Source organism: Heptranchias perlo, chromosome 7, assembly GCF_035084215.1.
Source record: "Heptranchias perlo isolate sHepPer1 chromosome 7, sHepPer1.hap1, whole genome shotgun sequence".
Classification (NCBI taxonomy): Eukaryota; Metazoa; Chordata; class Chondrichthyes; order Hexanchiformes; family Hexanchidae; genus Heptranchias; species Heptranchias perlo.
This window is the reverse complement of record NC_090331.1, coordinates 37,505,973-37,524,876: the sequence shown is the minus strand read 5'-3', so window position 1 is coordinate 37,524,876 and position 18,904 is coordinate 37,505,973. Positions and strand designations below refer to the sequence as shown.

Sequence of the window (18,904 nt, the reverse complement as noted above, 5' to 3'; positions counted from 1 at the left end):
CCTCTATGGTAATGCATTCTAAATAATTAATCACAAATTACTCCAATGTAAAAAGAATCACCAATGTTACACTGAAGAGACTAACAACAAGTTTTTAGCAACACAGGGGGTTGCTAGATGTGGGAGCACTGGGACACGGGTTACATGATGCCATTGATAAAATAAGGATTTTCTCGGTGGCAAGTCAGCAGAGTGCTCAGCATGGGGAGGATGAAAGCAGCAAGAGGCAGCAGGAGATAGCAAGAGGGAGCAGAGAAAGGAGAAAGTTATGGGTGCTCAGGGCAGTGGGGCCTGATTGCAGCAGTAGCAGGAGAAGTAGGGAATCTTGTAGAAACCTGTATTATTTAAAATAAGCATTACATTTGAATAATAGATTTTCACAGGTGGGAAACCCTTTTAAGAAATCTCTATACACATGCCCAACCTCAAGCCTCGAGTCCCAGTACACTTCACCACAGGCAAAACCCACATTCCCAGCCATCGATGAACACTGCCTTAAACTATTTCCATTTCAGCACCTTTAAAATCTATTTGTTAGTTTTAAAAGCATCAATAACGCTTGAAAGACTTTAAGCCAATTCCTGATAACAGCTGGGAATGTAGTTTTTGCCACTACCAAGGGTGAGATCTCTCAGAACTCGAGTCAGTTGTGGGGTTAGGGCAGGTGATGCAGCACGGAGGGGTTGTGACACAATCAGCAGGAAGAAGGGGAAGTCGATAGTTGCAATGAAAAGTAGCAACATATAAAAGGGCAGGGAGCATTGAGCCAGAGGCTCAATTTTAGGAGCTCCAAGGGATGCGTGGCACTGTGGAGAATGGTATCACCTATGTTGGAGGTGCTGCTGGGAGGTCTCAGAGGTAAGTAAAAGTGACGGGAAAGTATGACAGAAAGGTGTGACAGAAATAACATGGCATGAAGAAGCAATTAAGTGTTACTTGACAGGAAGCATGTGCTTAACCAACACTTTTAATATATTATAAATAATAGCCCACCCCCACCTTGAAAAAAAACACAAGCATTGAATCAACATTTAAACACATGAGAGATTGACAGACACTATTGTTCTTTTATAAATCACAGATAAATTACTTATAGGCCAATAGAAAACTAAAAAATCAAACCCATTTCAAATTTTCCTGTTTTACTGATGGCCCCATGTTTTCTTTATATGGCAAAAGGGACTGTGGTAATTACTACAGTATTTTCAATGTTTGAAGGTTACACTGAGGGGAAAATCAAAGTAACCCTGAGGCCAGCTGTAACTGAAAAAGAGCACAAAGGTTTAACCTGAATCATTAATGGCTGCTTAAGTCATCCATTAATGAGTGATAATGCACATCTTCTAATTATTATAGGATGTCTTTGTCCAGTGAACATCAATGCAGAAATTAAATTAAATCTTTGATGAGTCATCCTATATGATGAAATAAAATGTACATACCTCAGCTATGAGGTTTATCAAACATTGTTAAATTTGTTCATCTCCTTAAACCTCCTAAATTCCTTTCCCCTCCCAAAATTGATGGAATCAAGATTGAGGCCTGGAAATGCAAAGGAATCTCCGGTGGAACCACCAGAGAAACAGCGTAAACTGCTAGAAATAACTGATTAGGCTATTTCTCTGGATTTCTGCTGATCTCCTGCTGAAGTTACAGTGGGAAGCTGGGAGAACCCCATGGAATTTCAGACCCAAAATGTTTAGCATTTTGAATACGTGCCTTTCAGAACAAAAGAAAAATACATACCACACCAGTACTGGAAACAGCCCAGTACAGCTTCTGTTCCTTGATGTCAATAGTAATAAACTCTACATGATCCAGGTTATTAGTGAAGAGGACTCTAGCATTGGAGCCATCCATATCAACACTAGCAATCTTTGCTGGGATCCCACTGTCTGTACCTTGGTCAGTCCAGTACAACTTCCTGAAACAGATTTATATATAGTTCTCAGATACTCTAAGCATACAGCAATCAGTGTATGACATCAAAAATATAATATGGAACATCTTCATTGACAACGTGCCAGTGTCACAGGTATGAGTGGAAGTCTTTCTTATAAGGGATGTAAACCTGGTAATCTTTTGCTGTTACTATTAATGTCTTACTGTTGGTTGGAAATAGTTCAATATAAATTTATAACTTCAAATTTAATTTGTGTGTGCGCTCATGTGTCCTGCGCATTAGCATAATAAAACATGAGCATTTGTTCTGCTATTGATATTCCTTTGTTCCGGTGATCTCAGTATATTTCAGGATTGCGAATTATGGAACTGAATGCCCTAACACTATGTATCGCCAATCTGCATACCATCTGTGGTCAATAGGCCGAGCAACCTATAGCAAGGGATCTACCATTGTCATTCATATATGACGACACTCTCCCTCGCTTTCCCTTACCCCAGCCATAGGCAACTGGTCCCTACTTGGCACCTGCGATCAGGCCTCACAGAATGAGGCAACGGAACCAGTATCACTCAGTGGTGACGAGCATCGGTGCTTACATGCAGCCATGTATATTTATATTTTACTTTTGCAAAAGTAGTAGTGATTGTGAAAACCTTAACATATGTATATGTCATGGTATAATAGTATGTTTCAGCACAGGAGGAGGCCATTCAGCCCATCATGCCTGTGAAAGAACGATCCAATTAGTCCCACTCCCCTGCTCTTTCCCCATAGCCCTGTAAATTCTTTCCCTTCAAGTATTTATCCAATTCCCTTTTGAAAGTTATTATTGAATCTGCCCTTTCAGGCAGTGCATTCCAGATCATAACAACTCTCTGCGTAAAAAAATATTTCCTCATGTTGCCTCTGGTTCTTTTGCCGATCATCTTAAATCTGTGTCCTCTGGTTACGGACCTTTTTGACACTGAAAACACTTTCTCCTTAGAGTCATAGAGTTATACAGCACGGATAGAGGCCCTTCGGCCCATCGTGTCCACGCCGGCCATCAAGCCCTGTCTAATCTAATCCCATATTCCAGCATTTGGTCCGAACTCTATCAAAACCATTCATGATTTTGAACATCTCTATCAAATCACCTCTTAACCTTCTCTGCTCTAAGAAGAACAACCCCAGTTTCTCCAGCCTCTCCACATAACTGAAGTCCCTCATCCCTGGTACCATTCTAGTAAATCTCTTCTGCATCCTCTCCAAGGCCTTGACATCCTTCCTAAAGTGTGGTGCACAGAATTGAACACAATACTTCAGCTGAGGCCTAACCAGTGTTTAATAAAGGTTTAGCATAACTTCCTTGCTTTTGTACTCAGTGGGCTAGAAATTGTGTTTTGGCGCTACGCAGCCTCTTGGGGCTAGAAAATGGGCCGTGTAGGGCCCGTTGTTTCGGCGCTACGTGGCCTCTTGAAGTGCCAAGATGGCGTCTTGGCTGCGCACGCACATTTCTAGCGTGACGTGCGCCGGACGCTATCTTGGTATAGGTAGTAGCGCATGCGCAAATACCGAATGCTGGCAGAATGTAAAGTAAGGAGAAAACGGATACAAGCAGCGTGCAGCACTGATTTAAAGTGATAAGTTCCAAAATGGTGTCTAACACTCAACTCAATGCACAGTCTTAACCACGACCATCTGAACATGTCTTAAGGTGCCTGAAGGAACCCCACCAGCGCTATTTAAAGGGACCTTGAAAATTTACAGGTTAGTAGCTGGATTTTTACTTTTGGCTGCTGAGGCATTTGTAACTGTTTTTGGAGGTCCCCTAGACTTGCATACTAGGATGCGGGGACATAGCCTAACATTTAGAGCCAGGACGTGCAGGAGTGAAGTTCAGAAAAGTTCTACACGCAAAGGGTGGGAGAAGGTTGGAATGCTCTTCTGCAAACGTCAGCTGATGCTAGCTCAATTGTGAATTCTAAATCTCAGACTGATCGATTTCTGTGAACCAAGGGTATTAAGGGATATGGGGCTAAGTCGGGTATATGGAGTTAGGTCACAGGCCCACCATGATCTCATTGAATGGCAGAACAGGCTCAAGGGGCTAAATGCCACTTGCTGCCTCCTGTTATGCGCCACCTTCTCCTGCAAGAAAGCGGGATGTGTATTTGGGTGATGTGCCTGTCATGATTGAATAACTGCCAGTGTGTGTGTCCTGTGAGTTGTGGGTGGACGGCTTCCAACAGTCGTAATGTGTAAGGGTGAGAGGAAGCATCTGATTAGAAGAGTGGAGTACTGATGGAAAGAGTTTGTTGGTATGTGGATGATGGGGGGACGTAGGGTATGGAGCAGTGGTGTAGTTGGTAGGAGACGCCACTTGACAGTTGACCTCACTCACCTTGACCACTCGTGTCAAAGCATTGAACTTCTTCCTGCACTGCATCCATGTTTGTGGTGCTATGTGCCTGGCATTGACTTCGTCTCCCGCTGTCTCCTACTGACTTTTGAGCATATGTCTGGAGGGCCTTTTGTGTGACCCCCCCCCAGGATATAGGATGTCCCTCCTTTTGTCCACCTCTTGCACCAAGGCTTCTAGTGCATCAGCAGAGAACCTTGGTGCATGCACTCTCGCAGGCATGGTTCAAACTCAGATAGTCAGATTGTTGAGGTCTGGTATGCAGATTGGTGGATGTGGGAATTAGTAGTGCACAACCTTTATTCAATGTTTTAACATAACTCCTCAGTTTGTGAACACAGGGACGGGACCTGTTTTACGTGTGCGATGTCTGATCTCCCGTCAGACTCTGTGCAGACAGCAAACTGTTATTTTTAGCAAATAACAGGTACCGGCTATCGTTAAGAGATTTTAAGAGCCATCCTCCCTTTAAGAGGTTGGGGCTTCCCCTGCTGGTGGAAAGTGCACATTTACTTGAATTGTCGTGTCAGGCCTAGTTTTCAACTGCCGCTGTCAGGTAAGTCCACAGACAGGGCAAATGTCTCGAACTGCCTGCGCAGGAAGCACCAGGCGCAGGTTAATCACAGATCGTGATACCCGCGCCCGGTTTTAGGGGTTATCCAATTTAACCCCCTATGCCTCTATTAATAAAGCAGAGGATCCCAAATGCTTTTTTAACCGTCTTCTCAACTTGTCCTGCCACCTTCAAAGATTTGTGTACGTACACCCCCAGGTCACTCTGTTCCTGCACCCCTTTAAAATTGTACCATTTAGTTTATATTGCCTCTCCTCATTCTTCCTACCAAAATGTATCACTTCACACTTCTCTGCGTTAAATTTCATCTGCCACGTGTCTGCCCATTTCACCAGTCTGTCTATGTCCTCCTGAAGTCTGTACTATCCTCCACATTGTTTACTACATTTTCAAGTTTCGTGTCATCTGAAAACTTTGAAACTATACCCTGTATATCCAAGTCCAGGTTGTTTATATATATCAAAAAGAGCAATGGTCCTAATACCGAACCCTGGGGAACACCACTGTATACCTCCCTCCAGTCTGAAAAACAATCGTTCACCACTACTCTCTGCTTTCTGTCCCTTTGCCAATTTTGTATCTATGCTTCTGCTGTCCCTTTAATCCCATGGGTTTTAATTTTGCTTATAAGTACATTAGGCTTGTAATATGTAATATAATATATGCATTAACCTTTTAATTCCTTTCTAACTTTGCTTTAGACCCGTAAAATAATCACAATATTTTACCTTTCTGTGAACTACGTGACACAATTCTGCAATGATGACAACAGTCTCTCAGAAATTTCAATCAATTTAATTTCAGCTCTTCTTTTACTCACATTATCATTGTTTTAATGTTACTGCAGAGCTGAGCCGGAATTCGGACCTTTAAAAGGGGGGGGGCAGAGGTAATCCTGGGGTGAGGCATGGAGGGATCAGCAGCAAGTGGGAAGAGTTTTGTCGGGCCAGGGGGGACATACAGCACAGGACCCTGATGTGCATATTCCAGTAGGCTTTCGTCAGTTTCCCGACCCGTTCCAAGATCACAGCAGTCTGGACTTTAGCAGAAAGGGGGTTGTCAGCGCTGTGCCGTGATTTTCAGTCTGCGACCACCCTGTTCCTGCCTGAAGCGGGAACGAAAGTCTTCCTTGTCTTGTTTGGATCAGGATCTATATTGACTACTTACAACATAAAAGACCTGTTACATTTTAATTCAGCCCATTTAATCACTCACCTTGTAACTGAATCCAAATGAAAGCCACTGATTGTATAAAGTATGATTTACAAGTGGCTAGTAGGTAAAGATGGGTGCGGAACTGAGAATATTCTGTATGCTGAGCAATGAAAAGGTGAATAATCAGGGAGATTTTAAGAGATAAAAAGTATGCATTTTATTGTTCCATCTGCATCAGGTGCTTTTTATAAGATGTCTAATAGGTAAGTGGTTTGTCACATTGAAATTCTATCCAATGGGAGTGATTGGCAAATGGTTTGACACAATGGGATTCCATGTTTGGAACAGGTACACATTTAAATGTAGTTAAGTACATTTATATGATGTGAGAGAAGCGAATATATCCAGACATCAGTAAACTAATACATACATGCTGTTATGGGAGAGTTAAGCCACTAGATAGATGCTCGTTAACAGAATAGATGGTCTTTTCACATTTTAACATGCAAAAGATTTAGCACCACACAAACAAGAAACCATTATTCTTTTTTGTTTCTTTAATTTTACAATGGGCATGTTTTAATTTATAAAATGAATAAATTTGATGTTCCACTCACCCCCTTGCTGGATCTACTGTGATGCCCATAGGTGTCCCAACACCAGTCCTTTGTCCATTGTTAATTAGTAGTGTTTTTCTGTACTTGACATCACCATGCACTTTTACTACCTGAAAGAATGCAAATGCATACAAGAAATGAACAGAGGAAACAGCTTCTGTGTCACAAGGCTAATATATGCAAAATATTGAAAAATATTCTTACACACGACAGGTTCTGTGACATTTCAAATAATAACTCATAGCTGTGTTCATATTTTAAAAATCTTGTCATATAACATGTAAGAAACCCTTCCAGAAGAGTTCACAGTGGTCTTATAGTAGAACTGTACAAAGTTTCTCCTTTATAACAATTTTAATTCAACATTGACCAAACTTCAATACTACATATAAATATCAATACAAAACACAGGATATTTGAGTAAAATGCAATTTTGTGGCATTATCACAATAGAGTTTGTTCCAGATTCTGTAGAGCTAATGCTATTTAGTGCAATAAATGCATATGCATCCCCTTTAGTAGCAGCATTTGAGTTTTGGTGGGTTGGAGCAGTATTAACATTGCTACATTGAGAAGTGGGGAGGAGAGGAAGAGGAGAACATATTTGTCTCAATTTAAAAAATACCATACTGCCAACTTGGAGTTTGTCATATCAGCATTTGCTAAAATCTTTTCATTTTTTTTTAAAAACACAAGTTGATTTTCCATGGTGTTTCATTTAAGGGAAATCCAGATAAACACGAGGGAGAAAGGAATAGAGGTTATGCTGATAGGGTTAGATGAAATAGGGAGGGAGGAGGCTTGTATCGAGCATAAACACCGGCATGGACCAGTTGGGCCGAATGGCCTGTTTCTATGCTGTACATTCTACATAATATGTAATAATGCATTTGTGGACAGCCAATGGACAGATTTGGGAAGTTATTGGTAATAGCTTGGAAGGATCTTCCAATCGATTTTGCAGCAAAAAAAGAGGCTGCACTAATAGCCTCATTAAATATCCAGATTTTATTTAAATAGGTCCCAGCTTGGATCTTTCAGCTTTCTCATTAGCAGCACTATTTGCACATGTGAAATGTGCACAGCAGTGTGTGGATGGCCGAGCCTGTAAGAGTTGGCTTCTTAAAAGTATCATTTTTATACTTTTGGTTAAAATATTCTTTTTTGTTTACTTTATTATCTTGCTTTATCTGCAATATTTATTGGTGCCTGCATCTTTGCTGCTGTTCAGGCCTGAATTTTTTGCATTGTAAGACTTCTTTTTCCATTTATGCTTCTTACAACCTTCTTGCTTCCAGCTGCTATTTCACTTGCAGCAACCAAAGTGGACAAGATGAGAAGTCCTTTGATGGTTTTAATGGGGCTCCTAGCTTGTTTGCCCCACAAGAAATGTACTCATCACTTTCCCTGTGGAAAGGAACCATCAGACCAACAGGGCAAAAACCTTTCCCAGGTGGCAGGGTTCTCAAATGTGCAGAGCATCAGGATGGTACACTACTATGGCACAGTAGACTGTACAGCTTGGTGCCACCTCTTCACTGCTATCCTCCAGGAAGGGTACCCTAGAATGCCAAAAAGGGCGACTCTCATCACATCCACCTCATGCAGCAGTGTGTCTACCTTATCAGCCATCAACTGGGGATCAAGTGCTGCACTACTCCATCACTTGCTTAAAGACTCAGTTTTGTGTTTCCACATTGTGTTTCGTTTCGTTTCATTTCATTTTTGTCTGGCACATCTTTTTGTTCCACCCCACTCCCTCCAGCCCTGGAAGAGGCTCACAAATATTTAAAATCTATTTGGATTCTTTACAATATTTTCCCCCATATGCAGCCACTTACCATTAACTGGCCAATTTCCTTTAAATTTGGCCTGCTAGCCAGGCTTTCCACATTCCCCTATTAGACTAGCTATTGGCATAAGGCCAAATGATGGGTGTTTCTACTAATTATTCAAATTACCCACCTTGCAAAATTGCTAGCTTAGTGTGCGGTGGGTTAGATTTGTCCTGGCAGCCAGCCATCTTTCACAGGTTTTGTTAAGAGCATAGAATTAGGGCAATCATTTTAAAATACTATATAGAAGGAGTAAATCTCCCAGTGTCACATTGGTGAAAAAAGTCAATTTTTAAATATATGGATATAAATGTCACAGGGACAAGTAAGCCGTAATTCCAGCAGGAAACAGACAGATACATCAAGGTCCACCAATTGGTATAAAATGTTATCCACATAAAGTAATATAGTAAGCCAACTTGCACCATAATATGTAGGTCAGAACAAAGTGGCATTCCATGAACAAAAAAAAATTGCTTTTATACTGCATAATCTATTATTTATTCTGAAATTTGATAGAAACCCTCAGTTTTCTGCTTTTATAAATACATCATGCTTTTCTGCTTCACTATGCCAAATGTTAAACTTTTTTTCTGTGTAAGAACTGTTTGAATTAAAATTTCCTGAAGTATACTGACCTCAATGGACTGTTGGTCAAAGTTGGTATAATAGAGGTTCATAGAGATCCAATCAAAAGCCAACCCCATAGGGGAGCCGATGATGGAAGCCGGAGCAAACATAGTCCTATTGGTTCCATCTGACCTCACACGGTGAATTTCCCCCTAAAAGCACATAAATCACAGTAAGGAAAATCCTCACGGTCACAGAAGCAGGGGGAAATAATTAATGTTTCTTCCACACTTACAAATCCTTTGCTTACTAGTGTGATACTAGGCACACTCGCAAAGAAGGAAATCCTTAAATCCTCCTAAGTACTTAGAAACAGTTCACTAGGTCCAACACATAAGCCGGTATTAGCAAACTCCGTCCCTCATGCACTTAACAGCTGACGTGTCTGGTTCTCCAAGAATTCAACCTGTCTACCTGGCAATAGTTTGGGTCTGTTTTCAGATAGATTTTTTCCTTCACCTGTATTATTTGTTGTTGCCAGGGGAAATTATTCTAATCCCAAGTATTACAGGAGAAGGAAAAGCTCTTCTATTTCCATTCCACGAGCAGGTATTTTATCTAATAGGAATACCAATATAAATTAAACATTGTGCAAAGTTGGGAAATCTGTCTTCTATAGGCATATCAACCCTTCATGCAAACATCAGCCCTCACTTCTTAGGATTACAGAATCTTTATATCAAGGCCAACCTTTGTTTAAATGGAATCCCACAACATAGAGAAGGATTTCTGAACAGGACTTCTAGATACAGTCAACGTCATCCAAACAACGCATGTTCAGAGTTGCTGTACCTCGTCCAGCTACCTTCAGTAATCATTCCACAATCCACATTCAGAGAAGCTGTTATTAGTATAATCAGATTTCTTTGGAGTGGTACAAAAAGCATGATCTAACTGGAAAAATGATAACTTCCACTGAGAACATCCAGAACTGAGGCAGTATGTACCACCAGTCAAAATCCGGGCATGATACCTCCATGTCAAAGTAGATCCTCTGAAAAAAAATCAACTCAAGCAGAGTAACTTATTCCCTTCATCTGAATCCCACTCAGTTGTTATCAATTTGGTTCTTCTCATAATATGGCAGAGATAAAAGGACCAGCAAAGACCACAGAAAACAATAAATATCACTGCAGTACTCAGAGAAAAAAAGCAAAACAGAGCAGATTAACCAATCAGAAAAGGCACAAGGCCAGCAAAAAAACAAAAATATAAAGACAATGGCAAGAAATATTAATAAGCTAATCCTACAAGTAAGCGGTAGAATAATTGACCATAACCAAAGCCACAAAAAGGAAATATATATCCAAGCCAGAATAAATTAATAACAACTGATACACACAATAGCACAAGAGTTGCATAGGGCCAAAGAAATAATGCTAAACAGCACAAGAATATAGTCCTGCTTGCCCATAGTTACAGCAAAGTAAAACACCCACACAAAAGAGCAAATTAATTCCCTATGCCACTGTAAAATAACAAATGTTACAATGTAATAAGTTATAAAAAAACTGCTAGTATCATCAAAACAGTATTCTGTTATTTATTTGTATAGTAGATGACAGTATCTTGCTCGTAACACATTTTAGTTATATACTGCACTAAACACTGCCTTGAAAACAAAGATAATTGAAGAAAGTAGGGGGCAGTCAAATTAGTACATTGAGTCTTCTGGACACATTTTAAATTATGGATTTGCAAAATTGTCACACAATGTTTGTGCAAGCCTTAAATCCGTTCAAACTTGAGTTTAAAAAACTCTCACCACTGCTCTTACCTTGGATTTTCCTTGATAATTTATATTTTTATGTGTAAATAATTTAAAAGTGAATAATAAGGACATTGGGAGAACTAGCTACTGTTTCTGTCAATGTAAGGGAGGTAAATTAACACAATGATAATGGCAATTTTATTGAATCATCCTTGGTTAATGGTTCTTAATTTAACCTCAGCTACCTCAGAGACATGAAGTACATAGCACATATGAAATAAATTCAAACCAGTAGTGCAAACAGTGAGTTAAACAGCACTCATTTGTCATCACTTTCCAACTGTAAGTTTACTTCTACTTCAGTCAAGAATACAATTTCAAGAGAACTATTTGTACTTACTGGATGTTCTACCCAATATATCACCTCTTCTTCATCAAAGTCGACATCATAGCCATTCTGGACTCCAGCTACAGGAACCATGGCATCACTAGTTTTGTCATCAGGGTTTAGGGAAATGCCAAAAATGACGCTATTTCTCACTACAATTAGGAAAGGCTGTTCGACTGGAAATGACAAAAGCAGATAGATTTAAATTCTTGAGTAAATTTCAAAACCTTACAAAAACCTAAATTTCTACCAATAAGATGCTACAGCAGAGGCCCTCTCCTGCTGCAATTCATCTGTGTTAAAAAAAAAAGAGACCAGCCCGATGGATGCAATGGGGTTTTCCAGCCCTCCATTCCTATGTTCATATTGCTTATTGGTCATAATGCAGTGTTAGAAAAATAAAGCCTTGCTTACAGTTGGATAGAAGTCAGCTTCAAAGGAATCCACAAATTGCTGAAATCACATGTCTACAATGATTAATCGGGTCAAAAAAGTGTGTTTTGGGACAAAAACATTAAATCATCCACCACCATAAACTTAGCCAAGGGAAGTTCAGGAAAAGGAGGGAGAGAGGAAGATAATATCCTGATATTGTTACTAACATTTTTGAACCCACACATACAAATCCATTCTGAACTGACTTCTTTAACTTTTCCACCTCCTCCACACAACTCCAAAATGCTTCTTTCTACCACCATTAAAATCAAGACAAAGCACCTAACCCCATCCGGTAGCACACTTTCATGTAATGTCAAATATTCCTGAATGTTGAGTTTCATGAATCATGAAAAGTGCAATTATCATCTTTTCTAAGTCCAAGGGGCAGTGTAGGGACACCACAGGAAATCTGATCATGATATTTTAGAAGTTTCAGGACAGATAACTCATAAACTGGGCTTTCTGGTCCATAACCGGACAAGTGGCAACCTAATGAAAAAGAATCCTTCAGTCATAAAGCACATCATCATTGTATAGTGCCTCACATTAGATGATAACTCTGCCTTTAAGCAACAATTTACAGAAGATAATTATGAATAAAAAGCTACAGGAAAGGTAGAATACTGTGGGTCCCATGTAAGATTTTTTTTTCAATTACTTTATGAGACATATAAGTGTCAATAACAATGAACCTATTTTACTATGGTTTTCTGCAAGGCAATCTACTACATATAATTCTAGGTTACCAACAGGTCTGTCTCTGTGGTAGTAGAAAAGTTTACCAACCTGAGTTTTAGCAGACACAGTCATATCCTAAAGAGTACTTAAGATTTTATGTGTTCTTGTGTATTTGTATTTGACGCAGCTGTATTAAAGCTTTAGGTAAGCCAAGAAAAAACTTCCTGCTGAACACCATTGCTGGCAGCAAGTAGTTTACATTTTCAACAGGGATTAAGTTATCACTAAACTGCTACCAGTGAGGAGCAAACATATCCATTAAGCAATCATTCCAAATCTTTCAGCAGCAAATAAATCTTCAATATTTGCTGTTTTGTGCAGTACTCCCCAAAGATATAATTGGAGCAGCAATTAGACTGCAGATAATTAAAGAAATAAAAAGGCCTTTTATCATCTCTTCGCATAACCTCTTCCTAATGAGTGGGTCATAAAAGTTTGGAAATATTCCAAGAAGAAAAATACTGCATAATACAATTGTAGAAGTGAACAGACTTAGAAATCATAATTATTTTAATGTCTGAATTCTTGCATTCTAGCAGAGCCTCTATATAATGAGAGCAACAGTGCAAGCCAAAGTGAAACTCGAGCCTTTCATAAACCCTAGCAGAGCTGAGATGATGTATAATCTGAGAAAACACAATTTTATGTAGAAACCATTAAGTCCAACAGGTAATTGAATCACTGAGCACTTAAACAATGGTAAATTATTGCAAAAGGCACAGAGATGAGCTCTGAAGCCATTTCAATTTTATCCAAAGAGGCTATTTAGACCCATCCAATTTGTTGAATTTATAAGGACCAGAACAATATTCCCTGCCACGGTTAGTTCAGGCTCAAAAGAAACCTGAAACTACTACAGGAAGTAGATGGAACAAATCTGCTATGCTCCAAAATACAAAATAGCCTCCAAAATAGAAATCCAATACTAATTTCTGTACTACCTTGCTGTATTTATTTGTATGTGGAGATTCAATTAATGGGAAGACTGCTGGATTATCAACCATGATCTTCCCCATTCTTTGCTAACTTCAGACACAAAGCTCTCTCCACATAAAAGGCTTTGCGTTTTTCTTCCTGACTTCGCATGACTTGGAACTATTCTGTTACTTTATGATACGATTCAGAGGTCTTTGTTGTTGTCTCTATATCACATACCTGTTATTGTATTTTCTGGTAAGAGGTAGATAGTAATTAAATGTCCTACCTTTTACACAGTGTTCCAAATCCGCCATCAATTTCCAGCCTGAGGGGCAGACACATGAATAGAATCTAGGTGCTGATGCAGAAAGCAGACACAGGTGGCTGCAGGGCTTGGACAAACATGGATTCCAAGCTAAGAGACAAAACATACAAATATCCATAATCTTACTGTAGCTAGCACAGATGTCAGTAAGATTTACAACTGGAATTTGACTATCTTTTTAATATACTAACTGTCTGCATTAATTTAAGATTAGGGCAAAAATAGTGTTGAGAAAACTATATGCATTTTATGACAGAAGGCAGAAATGGGGAGAATATGAGCATCATCATATGATGGGAGGTGATCTAGAATTGTTGTTCACTTTTGAAACTTTAAATTTTACCTCTACTAAATCATCCCTATAAGGCTTGCCTTAGGATTCACACATAGCAGGTTACATAAGAACATAAGAAATAGGAGCAGGAGTAGGCCATATGGCCCCTCGAGCCTGCTTCACCATTCAATAAGATCATGGATGATCTTCTACCCCAACTCTACTTTCCCACCCTATCCCCTTATCCCTTGATTCCCTTAGTGTCTAAAAATCTATCGATCTCAATCTTGAATATAGTCATAACTGAGCTTCCACAGCCTTCTGGGGTAAAGAATTCCAAAGATTCACAACCCTCTGAGTGAAGAAATTTTTCCTCATCTCGGGCCTAAATGGCCGACCCTTTATCTTGAGACTATGACCCCTAGTTCTAGACTCTCAGCATCTGACCTGGTCAAGCCCCCTAAGATCTCACATTTCAATGAGATCGCCTCTTGTTCTTCTAAGCTCCAGAAAATATAAGCCCATTCTACTCAATCTCTCCTCACAGGACAACTCTCATATCCCAGGAATCAATCTAATGAACCTTTGTTACAGTGGAGTTGGGAGTTGCCAGAGAGAAAGTATTTACATTTTTTTTATTAGTAGAAATTGTAAGCAGATGTCGTTTATATGGGGGCAGCTGTATTTTGAATCTGTTCACCTGGACAGATACATGTTAAGTGTAAAAAAATCACTAAATTCCATGATATGACATTACAAAGATCATGTCATTCACAATTTCATAGACCCTTGATTAGACAAGTATTCATATAATTTTTGACCTACCAGGTGGTTGCCTTACAGAATGAACAGCAGCAATTCCTAGTGGCTGAATTATATTACTGATCATCACAGTCTGATTCTTTCCATGCCACTTATTTACTCTAATAACACGGTTAGATTGGCGATCAGTCCAATACACAAAATCCTCAAAAATGGTTATGGCATGTGGGTGTCGCAGGACCTACAACATAATTTGTAATTAATGAGTACTTTATATAAAACATATACATTTTATAGATGAACAGCTATTTTCTAAGTAACAGGCAAATGGTACTTGATTTACTTACCAAATCACTTGCCAAAACTTGTCTCCTGTTGTTTCCATTGTAGTCACAGTATTCAATATAATCCAAATACGCATCAGCAAAGTAAAGCAGTTTAGTTGGATAATCAATACTTAAACCATTGGGCCAGAAGATCTTGTTACTTATTAGGACAGTTCGCAACGTGCCATCCATACTGGCCTTTTCAATTCGTGGGTTCCTTCCCCAGTCTGTCCAGAACATTAGATGAGTACTACAAAGTAAAGTCAAATTTATAGAACCAGTTTAAAATCAAAGACAGATTTATTCCGTGCACAGGTGCAAATAGGCTTTTTACCAAACTTCAACCAAAGTTACGGCGGCAGAGCAGAAGAAGCCCTGAGGAAATTCCCGATGTAGATCTTCTAAACAGTAAAATTGATTGAAAGTGGATGCTTTCCACTTTCTAAGAACAGGCACTGAATGCTATAAGAGAGTGTTGGCAGACTATGGTTTCAGATTGCTTGATGGAGTGGAATACAGTTCTGCGTATTAAATACAGATTATATGAAGCCTTTAAAGGGAACCTAATGCCAACAGCAGTACTTATTAATAGTGAATGATTCACACGGGCTAAGGTTTTTAAAATGTACCCTTTGATTTACAATATATTATTGTAGCATTGATGTTTGAATACACTAATTGTGCACTGTACTGTAAATCCCTGTATAACACAATAAATGATAAACTCCTTTAGGGTTAAATCAATATTTCTATAATTTCCAGATTTAAAAACATCAAAAAATGTTTTGGACATTTTTATATCAGAGCCTACTTAACTAATTTGTCGACAAGTGAATCAAAACAGATACTGAAATATTTAGAACTTCATCTTAAGTAAAAAATTATTAGATTTCTAAAATGTGTTGCCTTCTCCAGGTAAAATTCAGACTGATCACATAGTTAGCAGCTGAGTGTTTAAAAATAATAATGATGATTGGGGAATGGTTTAATCTGGTATATTTCTGAATTAAGTTGTATTCAGGTACAATGCAATATTTCAATTATGAACTAAATGAAAAAGTGCCTCGGTGCATCAAATGCCACATACGGGTCAGTTAAACATTTTCTGAAACTAACATAGGAGAGTAAAAATGGTGGTGTGGGTCAAGCAACCGTTATGGAAACTGCCCTATTTTTCTTTCCAATGAAATCAATAGAAAGGGAAGTCAGGTGGTTTCAATAGCGGGTGCCCGACCCTTAACACTGGTTTTACACTCCGGTGGCAAGTTGAAAATTACCCCCATTACTTTTTCCATCTACTTACAATTCAGAATAAACACATCTGTTTAGTATTTATAATGCTGATTTTTTTTGATTAATATTGTATTAAATAATTGTCTTATGTCAACAGATGCATCAATGTACTATGTTACTAAATACAAGTTGTTTGAAGTTTTTAAACAATCAGCCGGGTTGATTAATATTGAATGATTCACTCTGCTGTTAAGGTTTTATAATAGCATTTTATGATTCAGAACACTAATTATGTACTAGAGATACCAAATAATCTCTCCATCAGGATGTATAGTTACCTCAGTGCCTTATAGTACTCCCCTACTGGTTACAACAATTACAGGAGTTTCCATTTATACAACTATGAACAAGAGGTACAAGATGTGAATATGATGGGGGACGGGCTCACCGTACTGGTGATTATTTTGGCGTAAGGTAAAACAAAGCACTAAAACCACCCGAAGTACACATACTCCTACCATAATTATTACCATCATGCCCTAAATCCTATTCATTTATCACTGATTTTAAAGACTGTTTAAAGAAAAGCAATTTTAATCTTATCTGTTTAAATTCAAAATAACTGCCACATTGACACTAACCAAAATAATTCAGTTGATGTACAGAGGAAATTAAACTGTGGAAACAACTTTCTGTTTTACAGTCAGTTCAATTTCAGAATGAATCAATGTCCATTTCAAAAATGCACTAAATAATTTTCCATACTTAAACAATCCTCATTTTTATCCATCTAAATTGTAATTTTAGTGAAATTCAACCACTGCTGGTGTATCCAGTTTTTCACAGTCAGCAATGTTATATTGTAAAATTCACATTAATGAGAACTAGTTTCAGATGCCACTGACACAAAATTAGTGGTTGGCTCCTGACTCCTGAACACACCAAAGTCAAGTGGTGCGTGACTCCCTCCTGAAGCCTGTCCCACTCTAGTTGTGCTTCATACGGGATGCAGTACAATCACAGTCCAGTATGAAGCCAGGTTTGAAAAGTGCTCAGGCAGACTACTGGATAACCTGACCACTTCAATATATGAATCTATTTATACTATGAGAAAACAGACATTGCCACCCACACTTAACATTATAAAATAGCCGCCAGGTGAATGGCACTCCGCACATGTATGTAAGCAAAGATGGTAAAGTGCAAGTCACAACCCAAAGTATAACTGCAGTTTTTGCCAGCTGCTCTTCATACTACAGCTACTGACCTCCAACCAGTGGTGTATGTAACTGCAGCCTTTACTAGAACATCACCAAACATTTCCTTTATCCACATCTTCCTGTTAACTAAACACTGTTGAACGTATGGGGTGATTTGGTACCTGAATGCTCTCCTTAATTTGAGTTTTCATTACAAAATACCCATATATATTAATGCTCTATTTCTCATATAGCCCTTCCTCTCTAACATACAGGCACATAAACAAATGCATTACTCAGTCTTTTTTATTTTGTCTTACTCATTTCTGGGATCCAACACCAATCCTCTGGGATTTGTTATATTATCACTGAGTAGCACAGTTCTGTGGCTGCCATCCAGCTTTGAAACCTCAATTGTTTGAAGAATGTAGTCTGCCCAGTACAGATTGCGGCCTACCCAGTCCACAGCTATGTTTTCTGTGACAGTCACTCCACTATCAAATATCTGTCGGCAAAGAGATTGGAGCATCAGTGATAATGCAGAATAGTATATCCTAAAAAAAAAGTAATCTCTGACATTATATGCTTTTAGTACTGAAGATATACTTCAGTTTTAACATTCCAAAGCTAGAGAAGGAATATCACATATCCATGAATATTTATGAATTTTAGCAAAAGATCGGACTATAGATCAACATGTTCTAATTAGATCATCTGTCCAAATCTTTGCAAACAGCTAACACAGAACATATCTTCTTCCCAGTCTTACATCCATGGTTCCACATTGGTCTGCATTATGAACTACATATACAACATGAAACTCTATTCCATGCAATTGCTTTTATCTACTAGAAAACAAAGAAACATACGTACAATTTTTCGGTCTGTTCCATTTTGAAAAGCACTCCAAACTTTGTCCTGAGCTACATCCGACCAGTAAATTCGACCAGTTTCAGAATCAAAATCAACTGCAGCAATATTCCTCCCATCTCGGATCACACTCTGAATGACATGTGGCCGAGCACTAATGTTGTCGGAAACTAGTTGACCTCGACTTGCCACCATTAATTGAACATTCGTTGAATCTAGATAGAAAATCAATAAAATATCAACTGCAGTGACAATGCAGTAAGAGCTCACTGAAAACTACGAGTCGCATTAATAACATCACAGCTTGAGGAATAGCAAATTGAACTGTACTACAGGCTGCTAGCCAAGTAGCCTCACTTCACAGAACCACTGTGCGGACTACTCTCCAAACTGTGGTTAGCGAAAGACGACAAGATGGCAAATAATGATGTTAAAATACATTGCACATAATGTATTACAGCAGGGTTGGTCAACTGGTTTAAGTTCAGGAGCCAGAAAAAGAAATTATACCCACCAAAAAAACTGCACATTTCCAACACAGTACACTCGTATGCCCACTAGCACTCCACTGCAACCACAACCAGTACAAGCATACCATGCAAGA

At 38.8% G+C, this 18,904-nt stretch overlaps 1 protein-coding gene across 2 annotated transcripts in view; it reads right to left on the bottom strand.

Moving 5' to 3' along the window:
- Positions 1 to 18,904, bottom strand: part of lrp2a (low density lipoprotein receptor-related protein 2a) — a 268,484-nt gene that overhangs the window by 121,068 nt on the left and 128,512 nt on the right. For both annotated transcript variants that reach the window (XM_067987326.1, XM_067987327.1), the window contains exons 27-35: positions 18,304 to 18,515; positions 17,751 to 17,935; positions 15,020 to 15,248; positions 14,736 to 14,913; positions 13,598 to 13,726; positions 11,230 to 11,393; positions 9,127 to 9,270; positions 6,654 to 6,763; positions 1,747 to 1,924 (exon numbers count right to left, since the gene is read on the bottom strand). In XM_067987326.1, the coding sequence (XP_067843427.1) occupies positions 1,747 to 1,924; positions 6,654 to 6,763; positions 9,127 to 9,270; positions 11,230 to 11,393; positions 13,598 to 13,726; positions 14,736 to 14,913; positions 15,020 to 15,248; positions 17,751 to 17,935; positions 18,304 to 18,515 (1,529 nt within the window). The remainder of the gene's footprint in view (positions 1 to 1,746; positions 1,925 to 6,653; positions 6,764 to 9,126; positions 9,271 to 11,229; positions 11,394 to 13,597; positions 13,727 to 14,735; positions 14,914 to 15,019; positions 15,249 to 17,750; positions 17,936 to 18,303; positions 18,516 to 18,904) is intronic.